General features: G+C 33.1%; 1 protein-coding gene and 2 pseudogenes across 1 annotated transcript; all 3 read right to left on the bottom strand.

Annotated features, from left to right (window-relative positions):
* Positions 1–209: 209 nt before the first annotated feature.
* LOC133876955 (peroxidase 4-like) lies at positions 210–4,237 on the bottom strand (annotated as a pseudogene).
* A 2,512-nt stretch (positions 4,238–6,749) lies between these two features.
* LOC133878355 (peroxidase 4-like) lies at positions 6,750–8,855 on the bottom strand (annotated as a pseudogene).
* Positions 8,856–16,080: 7,225 nt separating this feature from the next.
* Positions 16,081–19,293, bottom strand: LOC133877443 (peroxidase 4-like). Its single transcript, XM_062315750.1, has 4 exons — positions 18,985–19,293; positions 17,581–17,772; positions 17,316–17,484; positions 16,081–16,690 (listed from the first exon to the last, which is right to left on the bottom strand). The coding sequence occupies exons 1-4, from the start codon at positions 19,216–19,218 to the stop codon at positions 16,302–16,304; spliced, it is 984 nt and encodes a 327-aa protein (XP_062171734.1). The 5' UTR covers positions 19,219–19,293; the 3' UTR covers positions 16,081–16,301.
* Between the last annotated feature and the right edge of the window lie 791 nt (positions 19,294–20,084).

The raw sequence follows: 20,084 nt of genomic DNA, 5'->3' as shown, positions 1-20,084 counted from the left end.
ACAGAAAGGATATTCTTTATTGCAATAAACCGAAAAACGTACAGCTTTCCAGAAATAACTCACAACAACGGACAGTACTTCCAACTTGACCATAAACAAACAAACAAGTATTTGCTCACAGGGACAAGATAAAAAAATAAATTAACAAACTTGGATTTTTTCTTCAATGGAGATAGAAATAATCCTCACAAATTCCTTTTTAATTTATTTTTTCCTGGATTTCATTATGTACCCTGAATTAGTTGGCCTTCCTATTGTTCTTCCTAATCTCCCCACTCGATCCGGTGAGGGGCTCTATGTCTCCCATTTTGATCTTCGTTGTGACAATCTTTATTGAAGGTCTCGACATTGTTGCTGTAGGTTTTAACCAGTGCATCAATAGATCCATTGTTATACAATTGTTGATCGGAGTGAAGAAGACCTTTTTTCCACGATAAGGTTTTTGTAGTAGTTGTTGTCAAATGCAGTCGGGGTTTGAAGGTCTAGAGGCACAAGATTCTTGCGGCTGCCAGTAATATTCTTCGGACATTGATCCTGCCTGATCTTGGCAAATGAATTATCGATATTGGTCTCGTTATATATGCGATCTCTGAAAACTAAACACCTTTCTTGCCCAGTTCTGTGGGATCCTGGGATCAGGTACATATAGAACAATATGCATGAGGAGGCAGTACGTATTTAGTTTGTAAACAAACACATCTTATTAATTAAGAAAGAGGAACACTATAGACTTCTTCTTTTTTTATTCTATTACTCTATATCTCATGTCAACCCTTGGATTTTTAACTATGACGTGGCATTGAATCTAATTATTTAAAGTTCAATATTTTTTTTTTTAATTTTAAAATCTTTTTAATAAGTGAGACCCAATACGTAAAATGTTTAATTGAAATAAAAAATTGAATTATAAAGACATATATTACGAATTCAAGACCAAATTCAATCATCGGTCACTTTCTCGAATAAACGTGTAAATCTAATTATTTAATTAAAGACAAAATTTACTTTTAATTGGGTTGAAAAAATTTCTTCTAATCCAAGTTATAAAAATACATACCTATACCTATGTACATGCCTTTTAATAATTCTATTAAAAAATTACATACTTCTCACATTCTCTTAAACACGTACACGTGGCAGTTTTATAAACTCAGTTAGAGAAAATTCCTTCAAAAATTATGTCCTTTAGTTAATATCTGAACACACAACTAACACAAGTAGCCATTAGAGAGAGATAAGAGAGAAGGGGCGTACCAAATAAGGCAACCATATCTTTCTCAGAGAGACCTTTGGCTTGGAATCTATTGATGAGGTTGCTAAGGGTAGAAGTGGGTGGAGGGATGACGCCGCTATTGGCATCATTAAAGCTGGCTGTCTTGGAGTCTCTTCTTCCAAGTTTAACATCCCAGCTAGGCCCTCCAAGCTGAAGAAAATTTAACCATGTTCCAACTAACAAGATCAATTAAAAAGATGGTCGGTAAAATTTGAAGAGATTTGTACATAATTAAGAAGAACTCACAGTTACAACAGAGTCACGAGCAGTAATGACTAAGATATCAGCACACGACACAACTCCTGGGCATACTTTTTCCACCTTTGACTTTATGTCACCGACAGCCCTGAAACCCCTAATGGATCTATTGTTGGGAGCTGCTGTCTTCTCTCCTGTGAAAGAGGAAGTGTCATCTAGGAGCACCGACCCGTCACAGCCCTGTCCAGAAGCATCACAGACGACTCTAAAATAAGTGAAACTTTCCACAGTTTTTGACAGTGAATTAAGGGCATCTCCAGCAGATGCTCTACTTTAGCAAAAAATTCAAATTTGGCTATTTTTGTCTCTTTTTCTTCCTCCAACAGAGTAGTCATCTTAACTTTTTTCTTAACTTCATCAACAGTGAATAGCTACTACTGGCTATTCACTGTTCATCAGTTATCTAATTTTTTATTATATTTTCTCTTTCTCTTTCTCTCACCCTCTCCCTCACTTCAGTCTCTCTCTCGCTCGCTCACTTCTCATCTCCATCCCTCTCTTTCAATCCCGCATGTCCCCCACTTCCCCGCTTAGCGTTCGACGAAGAAGGAAGGAGAAGAATCGGAGAAGGAGATCTGAGAAAGGTGGGTCGACCGAGGAGAGGCGCCGATTTTTTCCGGCGAGCAGAGGCCTCGATTATCGGCAAGCAGAGGCACCGATTTTCCTGCGGGTTGTGAGTCGTCGTCCAACGGTTGAAGAGTGATTTCTGGCGACTTCCAAAGGTTGAAAGGTGTTTTCTGTGAATTTTCCTTAGTTGGCCGATTTGATGTGTTCTCTGTGGTGGCGTTAGTAATTTCGGTTGTGTGTGTTGGCTATGTTGTGAACTTCCAACCGTGTGTATGTGTGTGTGAATCTCTTGTTGGATTTTAGACAAACCCATGAGATTTGTTGGAGAATATTTTGCAATCCCTGTTTACTCGTGTCCCCTGATTTGTGAATTTGGGTTTGATCAATTTTGGAGATAATTTGTGTTTGTTGTTGTTTTGGCCGGAAGTTAATTGGGTGTGAAATTCTACTGAACCCACCGGCGAGGAGGAGTGAATGGAGAGTGTTTTGGCCGGAAGTTGGTTGGGGGTGGAATTCTGGTGAACCCACTGGGGAGAGAGAGAGAGAGAGAGAGAGAGAGAGAGAGAGGGGGGGAAGAGGGAGAGAAAAAAAATAAAAAAAATAAAGAAAAAGTTAAAAAAATAATATTTTAAGAAAATGAAGAGTGGAATAGAGATTATTGTTGGAGTGTTTTTAAGATAACCAGTAGTTAAAGTAGAGATTGATACTTTTTAAGTAGCTATTTTAACTCTAACTGCTGGAAATGGCCTAACTCATGAAGCTGAAAATTTCACACTGCTGTCTTACAACAATTGAGATGATCATAAGCCTAATACAAATATCAATTTTTACTGACACATAATCTTTAATAATATGACAGTCATATACAGTAGTTTTCGTGTATATTTTGCATACTTATATATGGGACAGTGATACATGATATTTAGTTTGCTGACAATGTTGCCAAAGAGTGGGGTGGTGTCTTTAATTTTCCCCAACAACTCACTTGACTAATAACTATTGCACGCCACGCATGTGCTCATGGTCTGTCTGTGGTTGAGGTCTTGTCCCATATCGGCAACGTGCAACATGCATTTTACTTTACATCAATTAATCACGAATACTAAAAGACAAACACCTTTTCTTTAATTTCTTTTTTCTTCTTCTCCCTTCGTTTTTCTTAGATGTTGTAACTCTATTTACTTTTCTTTACTTTATGTTTGCCATCCATTGAAAAGCAAAAGAGTAAAACAAAAAAATATCTTATCCACACATAGTTCTAGGTTGTGCAAGTGCAAAAATGTGCAATAGCAGTAGGACCACGTATTGTCTGCCTTCCTAATCTTTTCTTTGAGATTATTTTTTAAAAAAGTTGAAGAATATAACGTTAAAATATTGATTAAAGAGAAATGCTAATGTAATTAATCTTTTACAAAAAAAAAAATAAAAAAAGTCTTACTAAAATAATGTAGTGCTTATTCAATTTATTAGTACTCGTAACATTTTTTTTATTAATTATTTTGATAATTTTTAAGCTCTACATTAACTAGTAAGGTTAATTTTGTAAAAATTAAAGTACACGTAGCATTTTTTTTATTAAATAATTAATAGTTTAAGTTTTTAAATAAGTTATTTAATATGCATGGTATTAAACTTAAAGGTGATGAGTTTGAACTTTATCTTAATTATTCATATTATTTCAATTAAATATATATTAATTCTACATCTTTAACCCCACCTATTGAAAAAAAGTTTAAGCGCGCGCGCACACACACACGTGGTTTAAAGAATTAAATTTATCTCTTATTATCGTCTTATGCTTTTATGCTTTTAGGATTATGGATATATATCAAGCTTTTAATTAAATTATATGTAGTGTGAACTCACTAAATTGCAAACTACAACCCGTTAGATACATATATAGAGAGACAAAGAAGAAGAATTTACATTGACAAAACAGTCGTGGAAGTGGAGGCGAAGGAGAGAAGCACCCAACCGGCGTTCTTGTGAAATTGCAGACTGAACAGCCGATTTCACGGTGGAAAAGACCTTGGGGCAACTTCGATCTCCCGTGTTATCCATACTAGGAAAAGTAAAATTAAGATAGAACTTGTTAATGGGCTCCTTCGCTTGGGCCAGGTTTTCCCTACTTGAAGTCATCTACCGGTTAAGCCCAACTGGGCCACAATGTTCCGTCTGGGTTCCTTTCTTTCCGCGGCCCAATTCCTTGCTTGCTGTCAGACTGCAACCGTTTTCAAGTGTCATGCAAAATTACGTGTTTACTGGCAAGTGAGCATGTGGGCTCTCCCGATCCATTAGGGCTCGTGACTTGGGCCTGACTCCTCGGGCTCAGGCTCAGGCTCAGGCCCAGGCCCGTACTCGTAACCTAGGCCTGTTGCGGATACTACGCGTTAGTCGTTACATCAAATTAATTTCAATTGAATTCTTACACGTGCTGAACAATGGTGAAAACTCTCCACTACCTGTGTTGTCCCTCTCAGTGTTGCTATTTTTGGTTGTTGGTTTTAGCAGGGATTGTTGGTGACGATTGAGGAAGAGTAGAGAGAGATTGGGAAGGAGATCAAATTCATTAGAGATGGAGAGGCAGGAGGCAATGTCGGTGACTGTTGCTTTGGTGCAAAGGCCAGGCCGGCCATCTTCTATTTCTCTTTTTGACTTGCTAGTTGCTATATGCCGGTCGTCTGCCACTTTCTCTGGAATTCTCTCATTTTTAGTTCTGTCGTGTGAAAAGGTTTGTCATTTTAATAAACTGTTATATGACTGTCATACAACTGGCAGGATGTGATTGTAAAAGTCGGCCTTTAATTTTTCTTTTTTTACAATTCCTTGTTGATCCAAAAACTAATTTTTATTACCACATCATTCTATCTAGTTGTATAGTAGTCTATTTTGTTTGAAAAGTAAAAATAAAAAAAAAAATTAAATTTATATCACAAGGATTGCTAGCTATTAATGGAATAAGAAGAGTCGTCCCACTCTCTCTCACAGATGCTCTAGGCCTGCTATGGGCCAACTGAGATAATAACTGGGCTTCTATATATGCTGTCAGGCCTAGAAATCATGAAAGAAATAATGAAATATTAACAAATAGCTCAATTACCTCCTCCTCTCTTTTTTATTTTTTATTTTTTTATTAATAATAATAATAATAATAATAATAATATTATTATTATTATTATTATTATTATTTTTAATCGAATAGCTCGATTACCTTGGAACAACGGTCTATCTTTTATTTGTTGGTGATAAATTGATAATGGTGAAAAATATAGCAATAATGCCGATCCCAATAGAATAAGAAAAGAGCTGAGCTAATACTTAATTAATGTTCGTTCAATTGAGATCGCAGCATGGTAGTTTTGTAATTTTCTTTTAAAGTTGCGATTTTATTTTTATTTAATCCTTTTTTTATCTTTTATTTTTATTTATTTATTTAATCCTAATAAGGACAGTTTGGCCGCCAAACTTTCATATTTTTTCTTAGTTTTTCAATCAGAAACACTCTAAGAAGAGTTTTTCTTCAGTTTTCTTGCAATTTCTTGATTCTCTTGAATTTGTAAAAGAGTTATGGTGTTATTGTGCTTGTAGATTTAGCTTATCACCACGTCACGCTGAATCACACCCTCAATAAATGTTTGCCATTAAAATGAATGCAAAATGCAGTACATTATCCACATGTACAATTTTTTTTTTTTTTTTTTTAAATTTAAAATACCTGAAGTACCCTAATTTTTTAAGAGTTAAAATGTTATATTTATCTTTCAAATAAAAAATAAAAAATACAATAAAAATATATAGAGAGAGATAGGGGTAGTCAACAACCTCAAAAAATAATTTGAATATTTGAACACCTTACTTTTTTTTTTGGAGGGTGGTTCTAACACTTTTTTTTTTTTTTTTTGAAAAATAATTTAAATATTTCAATTAAAAATTTGCATGGATGGAGTTAATTAAAAAGAAATGATAGTTTAAAGGGGTCAACTAATACAAATTATAGTTTTAAAGACTATTTCAAATGACCTTTCACTTCATAGAGAATAAGTACTTTTTTTCCGGACTTTTATTTCCCTCTGTGATCGCCGGCCAAACTCCAAGCCCATGAGCTAATAAAGGTTTAGACCCACCACTACTAAAACCAAGGCCACTAACAGAAAGGTTAGGATGTTCTACAATTTTAATTAAATTGTAATTTTTTAAATTACAAAATTTAAACCTTTTTTAGGATTGAAATTTTTGAAAAATACTACATTTTAAAAATGTGGCATGTTATTAAGGCAGTTAGAAATAATTTTCCTACCAAAAGATTTTTTCTTTACTTTGGTAGAGACGATTCTTTTTTAGAAATCTGAAAGAAAGTTTTTGGCTTAAAGTTTTTTTACAACATAGAGAATAAGAACCTGATAAAAATATACTCAACAGTAACATGCTACATCTTTAGTAGGTGGCATTTTTCAACCACACTAATGCCTAAACACTTTGTAAGAATTTGAAAATCTATAAGGAATTCTAGTCCGATAATTTTTATTGCAATAACCCAACGATAGCTTTCCACAAATAACTCACACCAACAATAAATAAACCACTTGGATTTTTTCTTCAATGGAACAAGAAATAATCCTCACAAATTCTTACTTATATCATGCACCATGAACTAGTTGGCCTTCCTATAGTTCTTCCTAATCTCACCACTTGAGCCAGTGAGGGGCTCTATGTCTCCCATTTTGATTATCGCCACAGCAAAGTCGTCATTGAAGGTCTTAGCATTGTTGCTGTAGGTTTGAACCAGTGAATCAGTGGGTCCGCCATTGTACAATTCTTGATCAGAGTGGAAAAGACCCTTTTTGTTGATGAGGTTCTTGAAGTAGTAGTTGTCAAAAGTATTCGGGGTTTGGAGGTCTATAGGCGCGCGATTCTTACGGCCGCCAGTTTTCCTTAGACAATTATCCCGCCTCATCTTGGCAAATGAAAAATCAATATTGGTATCATTATATATGCTATCTCTGAAAGCTAAACACCGCGATTGCCCCTGTGATCCGGTATACAAGAATGTGATGATGAGGAATTAACGAGTATTTATATTTATGTGAAATCATGACTTGTTCAAAAGGTTAAATTTATAGTAAAGTCTAAATTTAATTATCTAATACTTGCTTTTAGTCCCAAAATTACCTTAATACATAAAATATTTAATTAAAATGAGAGGTGATTTATGGAATCAGAGAGAGAGAGGGGGAGAGAGAGAGAGAGAGAGAGAGAGAGAGAGAGAGGAATACCAGATAAGGCAACCATGTCTGTGGTAGAGAGACCTTTAGCGTGAAATCCAGAGATTACGACGCTAAGGTTAGAAGCACGAGTAGGCAAGTTCCTAGTACTATTAGCATAGAAAAAGCTAGCTGTCTTGGCGTCTCTTCTTCCAAGTTTAATATCCCAGCTAGGACCTCCAAGCTTAAGAACATTTAACCATGTTTCCATTAGCAAGATTAAGTATAACTTGTAGAGATTTGTGAAACCGGAGTTTATATATATATAGACATAATTAAGAAGAACTCACAGTTACAACAGAGTCACGAGCAGCAATAGCTAAGATATCAGCACACGACACAACTCTCGGACATACTTTCTCCACCTTTGACTTTATGTTATCAACAACCTTGAAACCCCTAACGGATCTCTTGTTGGAATGTGCTGTCTTCTCACCTTGGAAAGAGGAAGTGTCATCCAGGAGTAACGACCCGTCACAACCCTATGAAGGAGGAGGAGAGATAGCTATAAAACAAGTGAAACTTTCTAGAGTTTTTAAACTCACTTGACTATTACTTGCATGGCACGCATGTGCTGATCATCAAGCTCAGTGGTTGAATTCTAAGGTCTTGTCCCGTGTCAAAATTGAAGTTGACGTTGTTTTAGATCCAGAAAATTTATCTACGATTGAATTTGCACTAAACTTTGCAATAATTTCTCTTTTAATGTACAACATCAAACAATCAGTCAGAAAAACATTCAATTTTGTTGCGAAGTCTGATTTTGACAATATTTATGACTGAAGAATAGTATAGCTTGTTTTGTAGTCATGAAGTAGAAAAATGAATTTTTGAACTAATAACAATAAGTTATTACATTTGTGAATCGAACTAAATATTTAATTCATGGGCCCACACAAGATTTTGTCGGCTATGGTATATATTTTGGAGTATAGTAAAAGTGTAAAATATATTTATAAACAAACAAAATAAATAAAGATATAGACTTGTAGTGCAACGTATAGCATAGAATAATACTTGTTATAAAAGTATAACAATGAGCTACTACATTTGTTGTCCTTTCTAAACTTTTCTTCGAGATACAAAATTTATATATAGAAATTTTAATAATTTGAGATTGAAAAAAAAAAAAAAATTAAAGAATGTAATTAAATATTTTTACAACCAAAACACAAAAAATACCTCTTAAAAAGGGTTATTATACACCATGCATGCACCTTAATTGCAAACTACAACCGGGTACGTAGATAGACACAAAGAAAAATTTACATTGACAAAACAGTCGTGGAAGTGTAGGCGAAGGAGAGAAGCACCCAATCGGAGTTCTTGTGAAATCGCAGATTAACAGCGGATTTCACGGTGGTAAAGACCTTGGGGCAACTTTTAGAGTAAAAATGTGTAGAGAATTGAGCAGAGGAGCTCCCCGTGAAAACCACCACAAGTAGTACAGCGAATGCGATTATGGCTGTCGAAGAAAAGGAAGAAGACGAAGCCATTTCCTTTAGATGGCCGGTGTACTGTTGTGGCGTGTGCTAAGAAAATGGTGGTGGAGATATGCGGTTATATAGGATCCAAATTCGGTTATATAGGGGAAAAATTGTGGATATTTGCATGGCATGGATCAAATCAGTGGGTTATTGACCGAATAATATCTGATAATTATATTTGACAAAGGTCCATAAACCCGTTTATACGTAAGTTGAATTGGTAAAGCTTCAGCGGGGTACGCCGAATCATATATATATATATATATATATATAGAGAGAGAGAGAGAGAGAGAGAGAGAGAGAGAGAGAATGTGTGGTGAGAGATTTAGGCAAACTAGTCATCGTCAGACAGTTTAAGCTATTAATGGTGAGGATCTTAGAACTGAAATTTGAATTTAAAAATATTATTTATTAGACTGTTATTTAACTATAAGTCTATAATACAACTAAAATAACTTGACAGTAAAAATTTTACAAGTTTTTGTTGATCCAAATTAAAGTTAATTTTTACTGTTTCGTTATTTTAATTATATATTATCATTTTGAGCAAATTACAGGATCCTTAAGATACTATACATATGATCACATTATCCTTTTGAACAAAAGCTACAGGATCCTTCGAAGATACTCCATGGGTGTGTGCACGAGCTAATAAGAAGATGCTCTCTTGTGACGGATGAAGGCAAACTAGTCATCGTCACACAGTTTAAGCTATTAATGGTGTGGATTTTAGAGCCAAGTTTCGAATTAATTATAATCGTCAGGCATTTTTTTGTTTAAGCTATTAATGGTCCCATCTCTCACAAATTGGTTGTTAGGGAACGCGAAACGTACGGCCCGGACCATCTAATTGACAGAAAGGGTGGCTAACCACTCCGAGCGGCTATTATAGTGGTGCACACACCACTCTTATGGTTTGCTTTTTTCTCTTTTTTATGTGTTGTTTAAATTTAGACCGTTTATTTAAATATCCGGTGTAATAATGTAAAATATTGCACCACACATAATTCGACTTTGAATTAGTATGGCCAAGTAGAGAGAAGACGATGTTGAATCATAAGGGTCCGTTTGAGTGTTGAATACGAATATTATTCGAATACACTGCGCGAATTATGAGGTTTGACTTTATGAGATAAAATTTGAAAAAGTTAAATAAAATATGATTTATTTTTGAATAAAGTTGAATATTATTCAACTTTATTCAACTTTTTATACGAACCAAACACTTATGTTTGTCGATCAGACACTTTCTTGCCACGCTTACGTTTGAGGTTTCTTGACTTGGTCTTGCCTTTCAGCACATTATTATAAAGATATTGAGAAAGTCAGATTTTCTTTTTTCCTTTTTTTTTTTTTTTTTGGTGATGAATTACAAAGTCAGATTTTTTGAAGCCCGTTGGAGTTCACTAGTTACGTGAAAGAGAAGGAAACTTGGAGGGTCAAAATAGGGTTTTTGCTATAGTACTCTAATCACCTCGTTATCATAGGTGGTAGATAAATCATTTATGAGCCATTAATTCCACCAAAGTTTGCCATGTGGTGGTGGCGTTATGCTTCTCCGTTGAAGCTTTGGAGTAACTTCAAGATGTTGGATGTGTTTAATGTTGAGCATCTAATTTCTTTTAATGATGATGTGAATTCTGTCCTCTCCAACTTGTGGGTGATTAAGATGATGTAAATCCAATAGCCAATAACTTCACGAAGAAGTTTAAGAGAAGGAGTTTTGCTCGACCTACATGCTCGTTTGACCGAATTCTTTCTTGGTACAAATTTTTGAGAGCTTCGGTCGATGATTTGGTCAAAATTTGTTCGACAAGGAGATGAGATGCGTAATTAAAACCTAATTCTCAATATTTTTGTTGAATTTCATTTGATTGAGAATGCAATGTTTTGTCTCGTTGGGCCGAACTTAATGTGTGTTCAACTGAGATCGTGGCATGGTACGTAGTTTTGTAATTTGCTTTTCGCAGCATGTAATATTTTTAAGCCTAATAAAGATGGATTGGTTGCTAGATTTTAGTATATTTTTAGTTTTTTAATAAGAAACACTCTAGGGGAATTTTTTTTTAATTTTTTCAATTTTTCAGCAATTCATTGATTTTCTTAAATTTGTGACAGAATTGTGAGTTATTGTACTTGTAAATTCAGCTTCCTACTAGACCACGCAGCAACACACCCTCGATCAATTGACGTTTGGCGTTAAAATGAATGCAAAATGCTGCACATGATCCACATGTGCAATTTTTTTTTTATTTATTTATTTAAAATACCCAAATTACCTCGATTTTAAGAGTTAATATTTTGCATGTCTTTCAAATAAAAAATAAAAAAAGAGGAATGCAACTCTTCATTCCATATCAACCACTTCAAAAAAAAAAAAAAAAAAAAGTAAAGAAAAAAAAGGAAGAAGAAATAAAAAAATAAAAAAAGCCACTTAAAACATATTACATCATCTGATGTGAAATAAGTATAATATACATATATAAAAAGCAGTATTACTCAATAATAATAATAATAAAACAACAAAATTTTAATAAATAAAAGTTTGGGTTAAATAGATACTTGCTCCTTGTGGTTTGCAAACTTTATTTTTCATCCCTTCAGTTTTACTTTTTATCATAGGTGGTACCTGTGCTATGGGAAAAGATGTAAATGGTACATCCGTTTATTTTTCCATCGAAAACCAATAGAAATCCATGGCAATGCCACATGGTGCCATTCAAAAGACGACACATGACCATAATATTTTTTTTAAAATTTTAAGGTTTTTTTTTTTTAAAAAAAAAATAATAATAAAAATAATACAAGAAGCAAAAAAATTTGAGGGTTTTGCCTTGGGAACCACCCCCGTGGCCCATGAGGGTGGTTCGGCTACCCAAGGGCAAAACGGGAAGAAAAAAAAATTAAAGGCTTTGCCTTGGAGGTGGCCAAACTACCCCTAGGCCTCTTGTGGCCCAAAAAAGCCACCACTACAATTTTTTTTTAAAAAAAAGCCTCAAATTTTTTTTTAAAAAAAGTGTGACCACGTGTCGCATTTTGAATGGTGTCACGTGAATTTATGTTAGTTTTAGATGAAAAAATAGACGGATGTACCATTTGCATCTTTTTCCATAACACATGTTCCACTTTAATAGAAAGTAAAACTGAAGGGATTAAAAATAAAATTTACAAACCCCATTAAGCAATTTTGCATTTAACCCTTAAAATTTTAAAAAGAAATGATCAACTATTTGCAAATGACCTGTCATTATGTCATAGTGATTAGTGAGTACGTATATATTTTTCCTGATTTATATTTTGGTCGTTGTTCCCCTTTTACCCTTCCATTTTGGTCGTTGTTTCCTGGCCACGAGAAAAGTACTTTTAGGTTCTTAGTGATATTTAATATTCGAACCGGGTTTTTATTCAAAAACCCATACCTGGATTTAAGTTGAATAAAACACATGGGTCACTTGAATAAAGTTTGAATAGTTTGAATAAACTCATTATATATTTTTTTTAATTATTTTTTACCATACCAATCATTATACACAACTTTTCATACAATTCAATCATTTCCAATTATTTTATACTATTATAAAACACTTTTTTAAAACCCATCATATATTTTTTATTATTATTTTTTATCATACCAATCATTATACACAACTTTTCATACAATCCAATCATTTCCAATCACTTTATACTATTATAAAACACTTTTTTCCAATCTTCCAAATTCAACACCCAAACACATATTCAAAAGAATCTAAATTATATTCAACATCCAAACACATTTTCATTGCCTTGAAATCCGTAATCAAATTCTGAATATTATTCATATTCGAAATATTCGATATCCAAACGCTAGTGAGCAGCAGCCAAACTCCAAGCCCATTAAGTTTTAGACCCATCACTTTTTAAACCGAGGCCTCAACCCTAAACAAAAAGGAGAAATGTAGAAAGATAATGTATTGCTTCAAAGTATGACTCAATTGATAGTGTTTTTTTAATAAAAAAAAAAATTTAAAAAATATCCCTACAAACTTTTAATTTGGACAATGTTCTCTCAAAATATAAATAATTGTTAATGTTCCTTCCAATAACGAAAATACCCTTAATAAAAAAAATTCCAAAAAAAAAAATAAAAACATAAAAACCAAGAGTTGCCAAATTTAAAAATTAAAAAAAAAAATTAAAAATTTATCGTTCTTTTTTAATTAAATTTTTGTTTTTCTAAAATAAATAAAAAAAATTCAATTTTCATTTTTTTTAAAATAAAAATTTCGTTTTTTATAAATAATTTTTTATTTCCTAAAAATATATATATATTTTTAATTTATAGGAGTACTTTTTTGTTATCGAAAAAATTGTAAGATTATTTTTGCCTTTTTGTTGGCTTTGAAAACTACATTAATAATGTTTTCGTAGTTTGGGGAACATATATTGTCTCAATTGATCCGCACAGCACAAATTTTCAACTGTCTCAATTGATTCTCTCGATTTCATTTGAAAAAAGTCAACCAAATCGTAGAGATAATTGTCGAGTGAAGCTACCAAAGAGGTTCATAAATCCTTCCCATAATTGAATTCCTCCTCAAATGGTTCTCATTCAAAACAAAAGTGGCATGTTTAACATTGGACTGTTGTAGCATCTTGTTTTTAGTTCAAAAACAATAATCTTGCACATTTGTCCTCCAATCAATCATCAATATTATGAATCTAACCATGCTACTCTTAAATTACTTTAATCCAAGTAAAAAAAATGAAGAGCAGAAAATAAAAATAGCAAAATTAGTTTCAAAACAGGATCGATCATAGCATATAAATCAATTAGTACAATTATTATAAAATCAATGGCTCTGTTTGTTAAACTTCATGTTTTCTGCTTTCGTAACAAAAGCATTAACAAATAACCCAAACACAAAACAATCCTTAAAAGCACAAAATAGGTAGTAGAAAGGAGGAATCCAACATAGAAACTAGCATAGTACGGCTCCCTCAGTACAAAGTTTTCTTCCTCTTTTTCTCCCCCTATGCCTTTCCTGTATACTGAGGAATCAGAAGTTGATGTATTGGTGGGTAATGGGTTCTACATCATCAACCAAAATTCCTCTGAAAATTCATATTTAAAATCAGAAGTTGACCAATTTAAATCGTATCCATCCCCTAGACTTTGGTATATTTTTAGTGATTTTTTTTTTTTTTCCAATTTTTCAGCAATTCATTGATTTTCTTGAATTTGTGGTAGAATTGTGAGTTATTGTACTTGTAGATTCAACTTCCTACTAGACCACGCTGCAACACATACTCGACCAATTTACGTTTGGCGTTAAAATGAATGCAAAATGCTGCACATGATCTACATGTGCAATTTTTTTTTTTTTTATATTTAAAATACCCGAAGTACCCCGATTGTAAGAGTTAAAATGTTGCATTTGTCTTTTAAATAAAAAAATAGGAATAAATACATTTTTGGTATCTGTAGATAGAAAACTTTATTTTTTGGTACCTCAGTTTCAATTTGTTTCACAAATGGTATATACTTGGGTTTTGAAAAAAGACGAATTTGGTACATCTGTCTGTTTTTGCGTCCAAAATTTAATGGACTGTCACGTGTCTACTCTAAGGTGTTGACACGTGGCACAATCTAAAAAAAATTAAAAAAAGAAAATAAAAATGTTTAAAATTTAATAAAATATTAAAAAACTTTTTTTAAAAAAACATTGAAAAAATAGCCGCCCCCTTGGTGTGGGGATCCAAAGAAAAAGAAAAAGAAAAAGAAAAAAAAGAAAAAGTGACAATCTAGACCCTTGGGGGTGGCCGAACCACGGCCGGCCTGTGGGTGGTTCAGCCACCCCCAAGGGCCAAAACCCTTACAATTTTTTTATTTTTATTATTATTTTTTTTTCTTCTTTTAGAGAGTTTTGGCCCTTGGGGGTGGCCGACCCATTCCTGTGGCTCTTCGCGAACCACTCCCAAGGGCCAAAACCCTCACCTTTTTTTTTTTTTTTTGGGCCGTTGGGAGTGGACGAACCACCCCAGACCAAATGGTTGGCTCTTTTTTTTCTTTTCTTTTTTTTCTTTTTTTTTTTTAAAAAAGTTTTTAATATTTTTATTTTTTTAATTTTTAAACATTTTTATTTTCAGTTTTTTATTTATTTTTATATTGTGCCACGTGTCAACACTTTAAAGTAGACATGTGGTAGTCCATTAAATTTTGCACAGAAAAATAGACGGAGGTACCAAATTCATCTTTTCTCAAAATCTAAATACCATCTGTAAAACAAATTGAAACTGAGGTATCAAAAAATAAAGTTTTCAAATCATAGGTACTAAAAAGATATTTAACCTAAAAAATAAGAAAGAGTAATGTTACTCTTTATACCATGTCAGTCACTTAAAACATTTTACATTAATTGGTATGAAATAAGTGTGATATATAGGTATAAAAAGTAGTGTTAGTAGATTAAAAAATAAAAAATAACAACAAAATTTTAATAAATAAAATGTTTAAAAAGAAATGATAGTGTAAGAGGTCAACTATTTGCAAATGACCTGTCATTAATGTCATAGTGAGTACGTATATATTTTTCCTGATTTATATTTTTGGCCGTTGTTTCCCTTTTACCCTTCCATTTTGGTCGTCGTTTCCTGGCCATGAGAAAAGTACTTTGAGTGAGCGGCAGCCAAACTCCAAGCCCATAAGCCCATTAAGGTTTAGATCCATCACTGTTTAAACTGAGGCCCTACCCGAAACAAAAAGAAGAAATGTGAAAACATAATGTGTTGCCTCAAACTACAACTCAATTTTGATAATGTCCTTTCAAACTTTTAATTTGGACAATTTTCTTCCAAATTACAAAAAAAATTGTCAATGTTCCTTCCAATAACGAAAATACAATTACTAAAAAAATAAATACATAAAAACTAAAAGTGGCCAGATTAAAAAATTAAAAGAAAAATTGAAAATTTATCATTCTTTTTTAATTTTTTTTTAAAATATATATATATTTTTTTTGAATTTATAGGAGTACTTTTGTGTAATTGAAAAAATTATCCCAATTGAAAATTTAGAAAATACATTATCAATAGGGTGAAAATTTGAGGGAGTATTGAACTTTTTACCTTAATTAATTACAAAAGTTCGTAATTTCTCCCCCCCCTCCTTTTTTTTTTTTTTTTTTTTTTTTTTTAATTTTTTTAATTTTTTTCTTCTAATCTACATAAGTTCGAACTTACTTTTAAACAAAAGGAACAAAAAGGATATTCTTTATTGCAATACAGCTTTCCACAAATAACGACTCACAACAAACGGTACTTCCAACTTGACTATAAGCAAACAAACAAGTATTTTCTCACAGTACAAGACAAAAAAATAAATTAACAAACTTGGATTTTTTCTTCGATGGAGAAAGAAATAATCCTCACAAATTCCTTTTCAATTTTTTTCAGGATTTCATTATGCACCCTGAATTAGTTGGCCTTCCTACAGTTCTTCCTAATCTCGCCACTCGATCCGGTGAGGGGCTCTATGTCTCCCATTTTGATCATTGCCGCAACAAAGTCTTCATTGAAGGACTCAGCATTGTTGCTGTAGGTTTTAACCAGTGAATCAGTAGATCCACCGTTGTACAATTGTTGATCGGAGTGAAGAAGACCCTTTTTCTCGATGAGGTTCTTGTAGTAGTTGTTGTCAAAAGCAGTCGGAGTTTGGAGGTCTAGAGGTGCAAGATTCTTGCGGCCGCCAGTTTTCCTCGGGCATTGATCCTGCCTCAACTTGGCAAATGAACTATCAATATTGGTCTCGTTATATATGCGATCTCTGAAAACTAAACACCTTGCTTGCCCAATTGTGTGGGATCCTGGGATCAGTACATATAGAACAATATGCATGAGGAGGAAGTATGTATTTAGTTTGTAAACAAACAGATCTTACTAATTAAGAAAGAGGAACACTATAGACTTTTTTCTTTTTTCTTTTTTTATATCTCATGTCCACCCTTGGATTTTTAACTATGACGTGGCATTGAATCTAACTATTTAATTAATGGGTTAATATTTTCTTTTAATTCTAAAATCTTTATAATAAGTGAGACGCATATGTAAAATGTTTAATTGAAATAAGAAATTGAATTATAAAGACATATATTAAGAATTCAAGACCATATTCAATCATCGGTCACTTTCTTGAAAAATTGAAGTTTATGAATAAACGTGTAATTCTAAATATTTAATTAAAGACAAAAATTTACTTTTAATTGGGTTGAAAAAATTACTTCTGATCCAGGTTTTAAAAATAGGTACCTATTATACCTATGTACATGCCTTTAAATAATTCTATTAAAAAATTACATACTTCTCACATTTCTAGTAAACAAGTACACGTGGCAGTTTTACAAACTCAGTTAGAGAAAATTCCTTCAAAAAATTATGTCCTTTAGTTAATATCTTTAACACACAAGTAGCCATTAGAGAGAAGGGGCGTACCAGATAAGGCAACCATATCTTTCTCAGAGAGACCTTTGGCTTGGAATCTATTGATGAGGTTGCTAAGGGTAGAAGTGGGTGGAGGGATGACGCCGCTATTGGCATCATTAAAGCTGGCTGTCTTGGAGTCTCTTCTTCCAAGTTTAACATCCCAGCTAGGCCCTCCAAGCTGAAGAAAATTTAACCATGTTTCAATTAACAAGATCAATTAAAAAGATGGCCGGTAAAATTTGTAGAGATTTGCACATAATTAAGAAGAACTCACAGTTACAACAGAGTCACGAGCAGTAATGGCTAAGATATCAGCACACGACACAACTCCCGGGCATACTTTCTCCACCTTTGACTTTATATCATCGACAACCCTGAAACCCCTAATGGATCTGTTGTTGGGACCTGCTGTCTTCTCTCCTGTGAAAGAGGAAGTGTCATCTAGGAGCACCGACCCGTCACAGCCCTGTCCAGAAGCATCACAGACGACTCTAAAATAAGTGAAACTTTCCACAGTTTTTGACAGTGAACTAACTCATGAAGCCGAAAATTTCACACTGCTGTCTTACAACAGTTGAGATGATCATAAGCCTAATACAAATATCAATTTTTACTGACACATAATCTTAATAATCTGACAGTCATATACAGCAGTTTACGTGTATATTTTGCATACTTATATATGGGACAGTTATACATGGTATTTAGTTTGCTGACAATGTTGCCAAAGAGTGGGGTGGTGTCTTTAATTTTCCCCAACAACTCACTTGACTAATGACTATTTCACGCCACGCATGTGCTCATGCTCGGTCTGTGGTTGAGGTCTTGTCCCATATCGGCAACGTGCAACATGCATTTTACTTTACATCAATTAATCACGAATACTAAAAGACAAACACCTTTTTTTTTTCTTTTTATTATTATTTTTTTCTTCTCCCTTCGTTTTTCTTATGTGTAACGTACCTATTTACTTTTCTTTACTTTATGTTTGCCATCCATTGAAAAGCAAAAGAGTAAAACAAAAAATATCTTATCCACACGTAGTTCTAGGTTGTGCAAGTGCAAATCTGCAATATATAGTACTGGTAGCTACACGTATTGTCTGCCTTCCTAACGTCAAAATATTAATTAAAGAGACATGCTACATGTATTTAATTTTTTACAAAATAAATTATCTCAAAAAAAAAAAAAAAATTTTACAAAAAAAATTTTACTAAAATAATATAAAAGTTATTTAATTCATATGGATACGGGTAACTTTTTTTTTTATTAATTATTTTGTTCATTTTTAATTTTCACATCCGTTAGTAAAACTTATTTTGCAAAAATTTAAATACAGGTATAATTTTCCTTGATTAAATAATTACTAGTTTAAATTTTTAAGACAATTAATTATTTAATATGATATTAGACAGGTGATGAATTTAAACTTTATCTCAATTACTCATTCCATTTCAATTAAATATTACTTCTATATCTTTAACCTCACCTATTAAAAGAAAATTCAAGCACCCAGGTTGCTTAAATAATTAAATTTTTTTCTTATTATCAACTTATGCCTTTTGGATTATGGATATATATCAAGCTTTTAATTAAATTATATGTAGTGTGAACTCCCTAAATTGCAAACTACAACCCTGTAGATAGATGTAGAGAGAGACAAAGAAGAAGAATTTACATTGACAAAACAGTCGTGGAAGTGAAGGCGAAGGAGAGAAGCACCCAACCGGCGTTCTTGTGAAATTGCAGACTGAACAGCCGATTTCACGGTGGAAAAGACCTTGGGGCAACTTTTGGAGTAAAAACCTGTAGAGAGTTGAGCAGAGGAGCTACCCGTGAAAACCACCAAAAGCAGAGCGAGTGCGATCATGGCTGTCGAAGAAAAGGAGGAAGAAGAAGAAGAAGAAGCCATTTCCTTTAGATTGTGTACGTAGTACTGTACGTTGTGGCGTGTGCTTAGAAAATGGTGGTGGAGATCGATATGATTATATAGGGGAGAGTGGAGAGGATAATTAATGGTAAAGCTTTTTCTTTCGCAGAGGCAGGTGACGACCAGTTCTTTTTGACTGACTAGTATTGCTTTTTATTATTATTTTTCTAATTAAGGCTAGCTAGTAGTGCTTACATGGCAGGACGGGTCTACGTCTAGAAGTTAAATAAAAGAACAGGTAAAAGCAGCAAGGATTTGATTGATTAACATGTAATAATGATAATTGGGAAAATTGAAAAAAGGGTACGTGAATTAATTGAACTGGTAATTAAATCATGCATGCATCAAATCGACCGGTGGGGTATATATACATATGCCGAATAATATTTTTAATGTTGGGGTTTGGTGAAAGAATCCAAGCACGTTATTGTCTAGAGACTAGACAATTCAAAAGTTAGGTCCCAATCTGCTCAAAGGAAAAGCTTGACATTTCAACGTACATATTCATAATGTTTTGATCTCGTCAGCTTCCTTAACGAGATTGTTTTTATCTTTACATATTAACAAGGAAAATACTAAAATTACAATAAAAAACATTAGAAAGGGCCCACATATATAGATTATACTTTATTGTATCTTGGTGTTGTGTAATTATAGTACACTTGTAGTGCATATATTACTTTTCATTAACAAACATGTACTAGCTAGAAGAACATCTCGAGACTTCTGTGCATGCTTTTGTGAGCACAACGTGGCTTTCATACATCACACCGCAGAATACAGAAAAAGTGTCGGGAACGAATATTCAAAAATCAAATAATTACACTCACTGGGAACAACAACAAAAT

Source organism: Alnus glutinosa, chromosome 9, assembly GCF_958979055.1.
Source record: "Alnus glutinosa chromosome 9, dhAlnGlut1.1, whole genome shotgun sequence".
In the NCBI taxonomy this organism is placed as follows: Eukaryota; Viridiplantae; Streptophyta; class Magnoliopsida; order Fagales; family Betulaceae; genus Alnus; species Alnus glutinosa.
This window is presented reverse-complemented; position numbering and strand designations above follow the sequence as displayed.

Coding starts and splice junctions, on each gene's coding strand:
- LOC133877443 (XM_062315750.1), bottom strand. CDS start 19,218: ATGGCTTCTTCTTCTTCTTCTTCCTCCTTTTCTTCGACAGCCATGATC. Junction 17,773..18,984: donor TCCACGACTGTTTTGTCAAT/GTAAATTCTTCT, acceptor GCTTCTGGACAG/GGCTGTGACGGGTCGGTGCT. Junction 17,485..17,580: donor CTCGTGACTCTGTTGTAACT/GTGAGTTCTTCT, acceptor AATTTTCTTCAG/CTTGGAGGGCCTAGCTGGGA.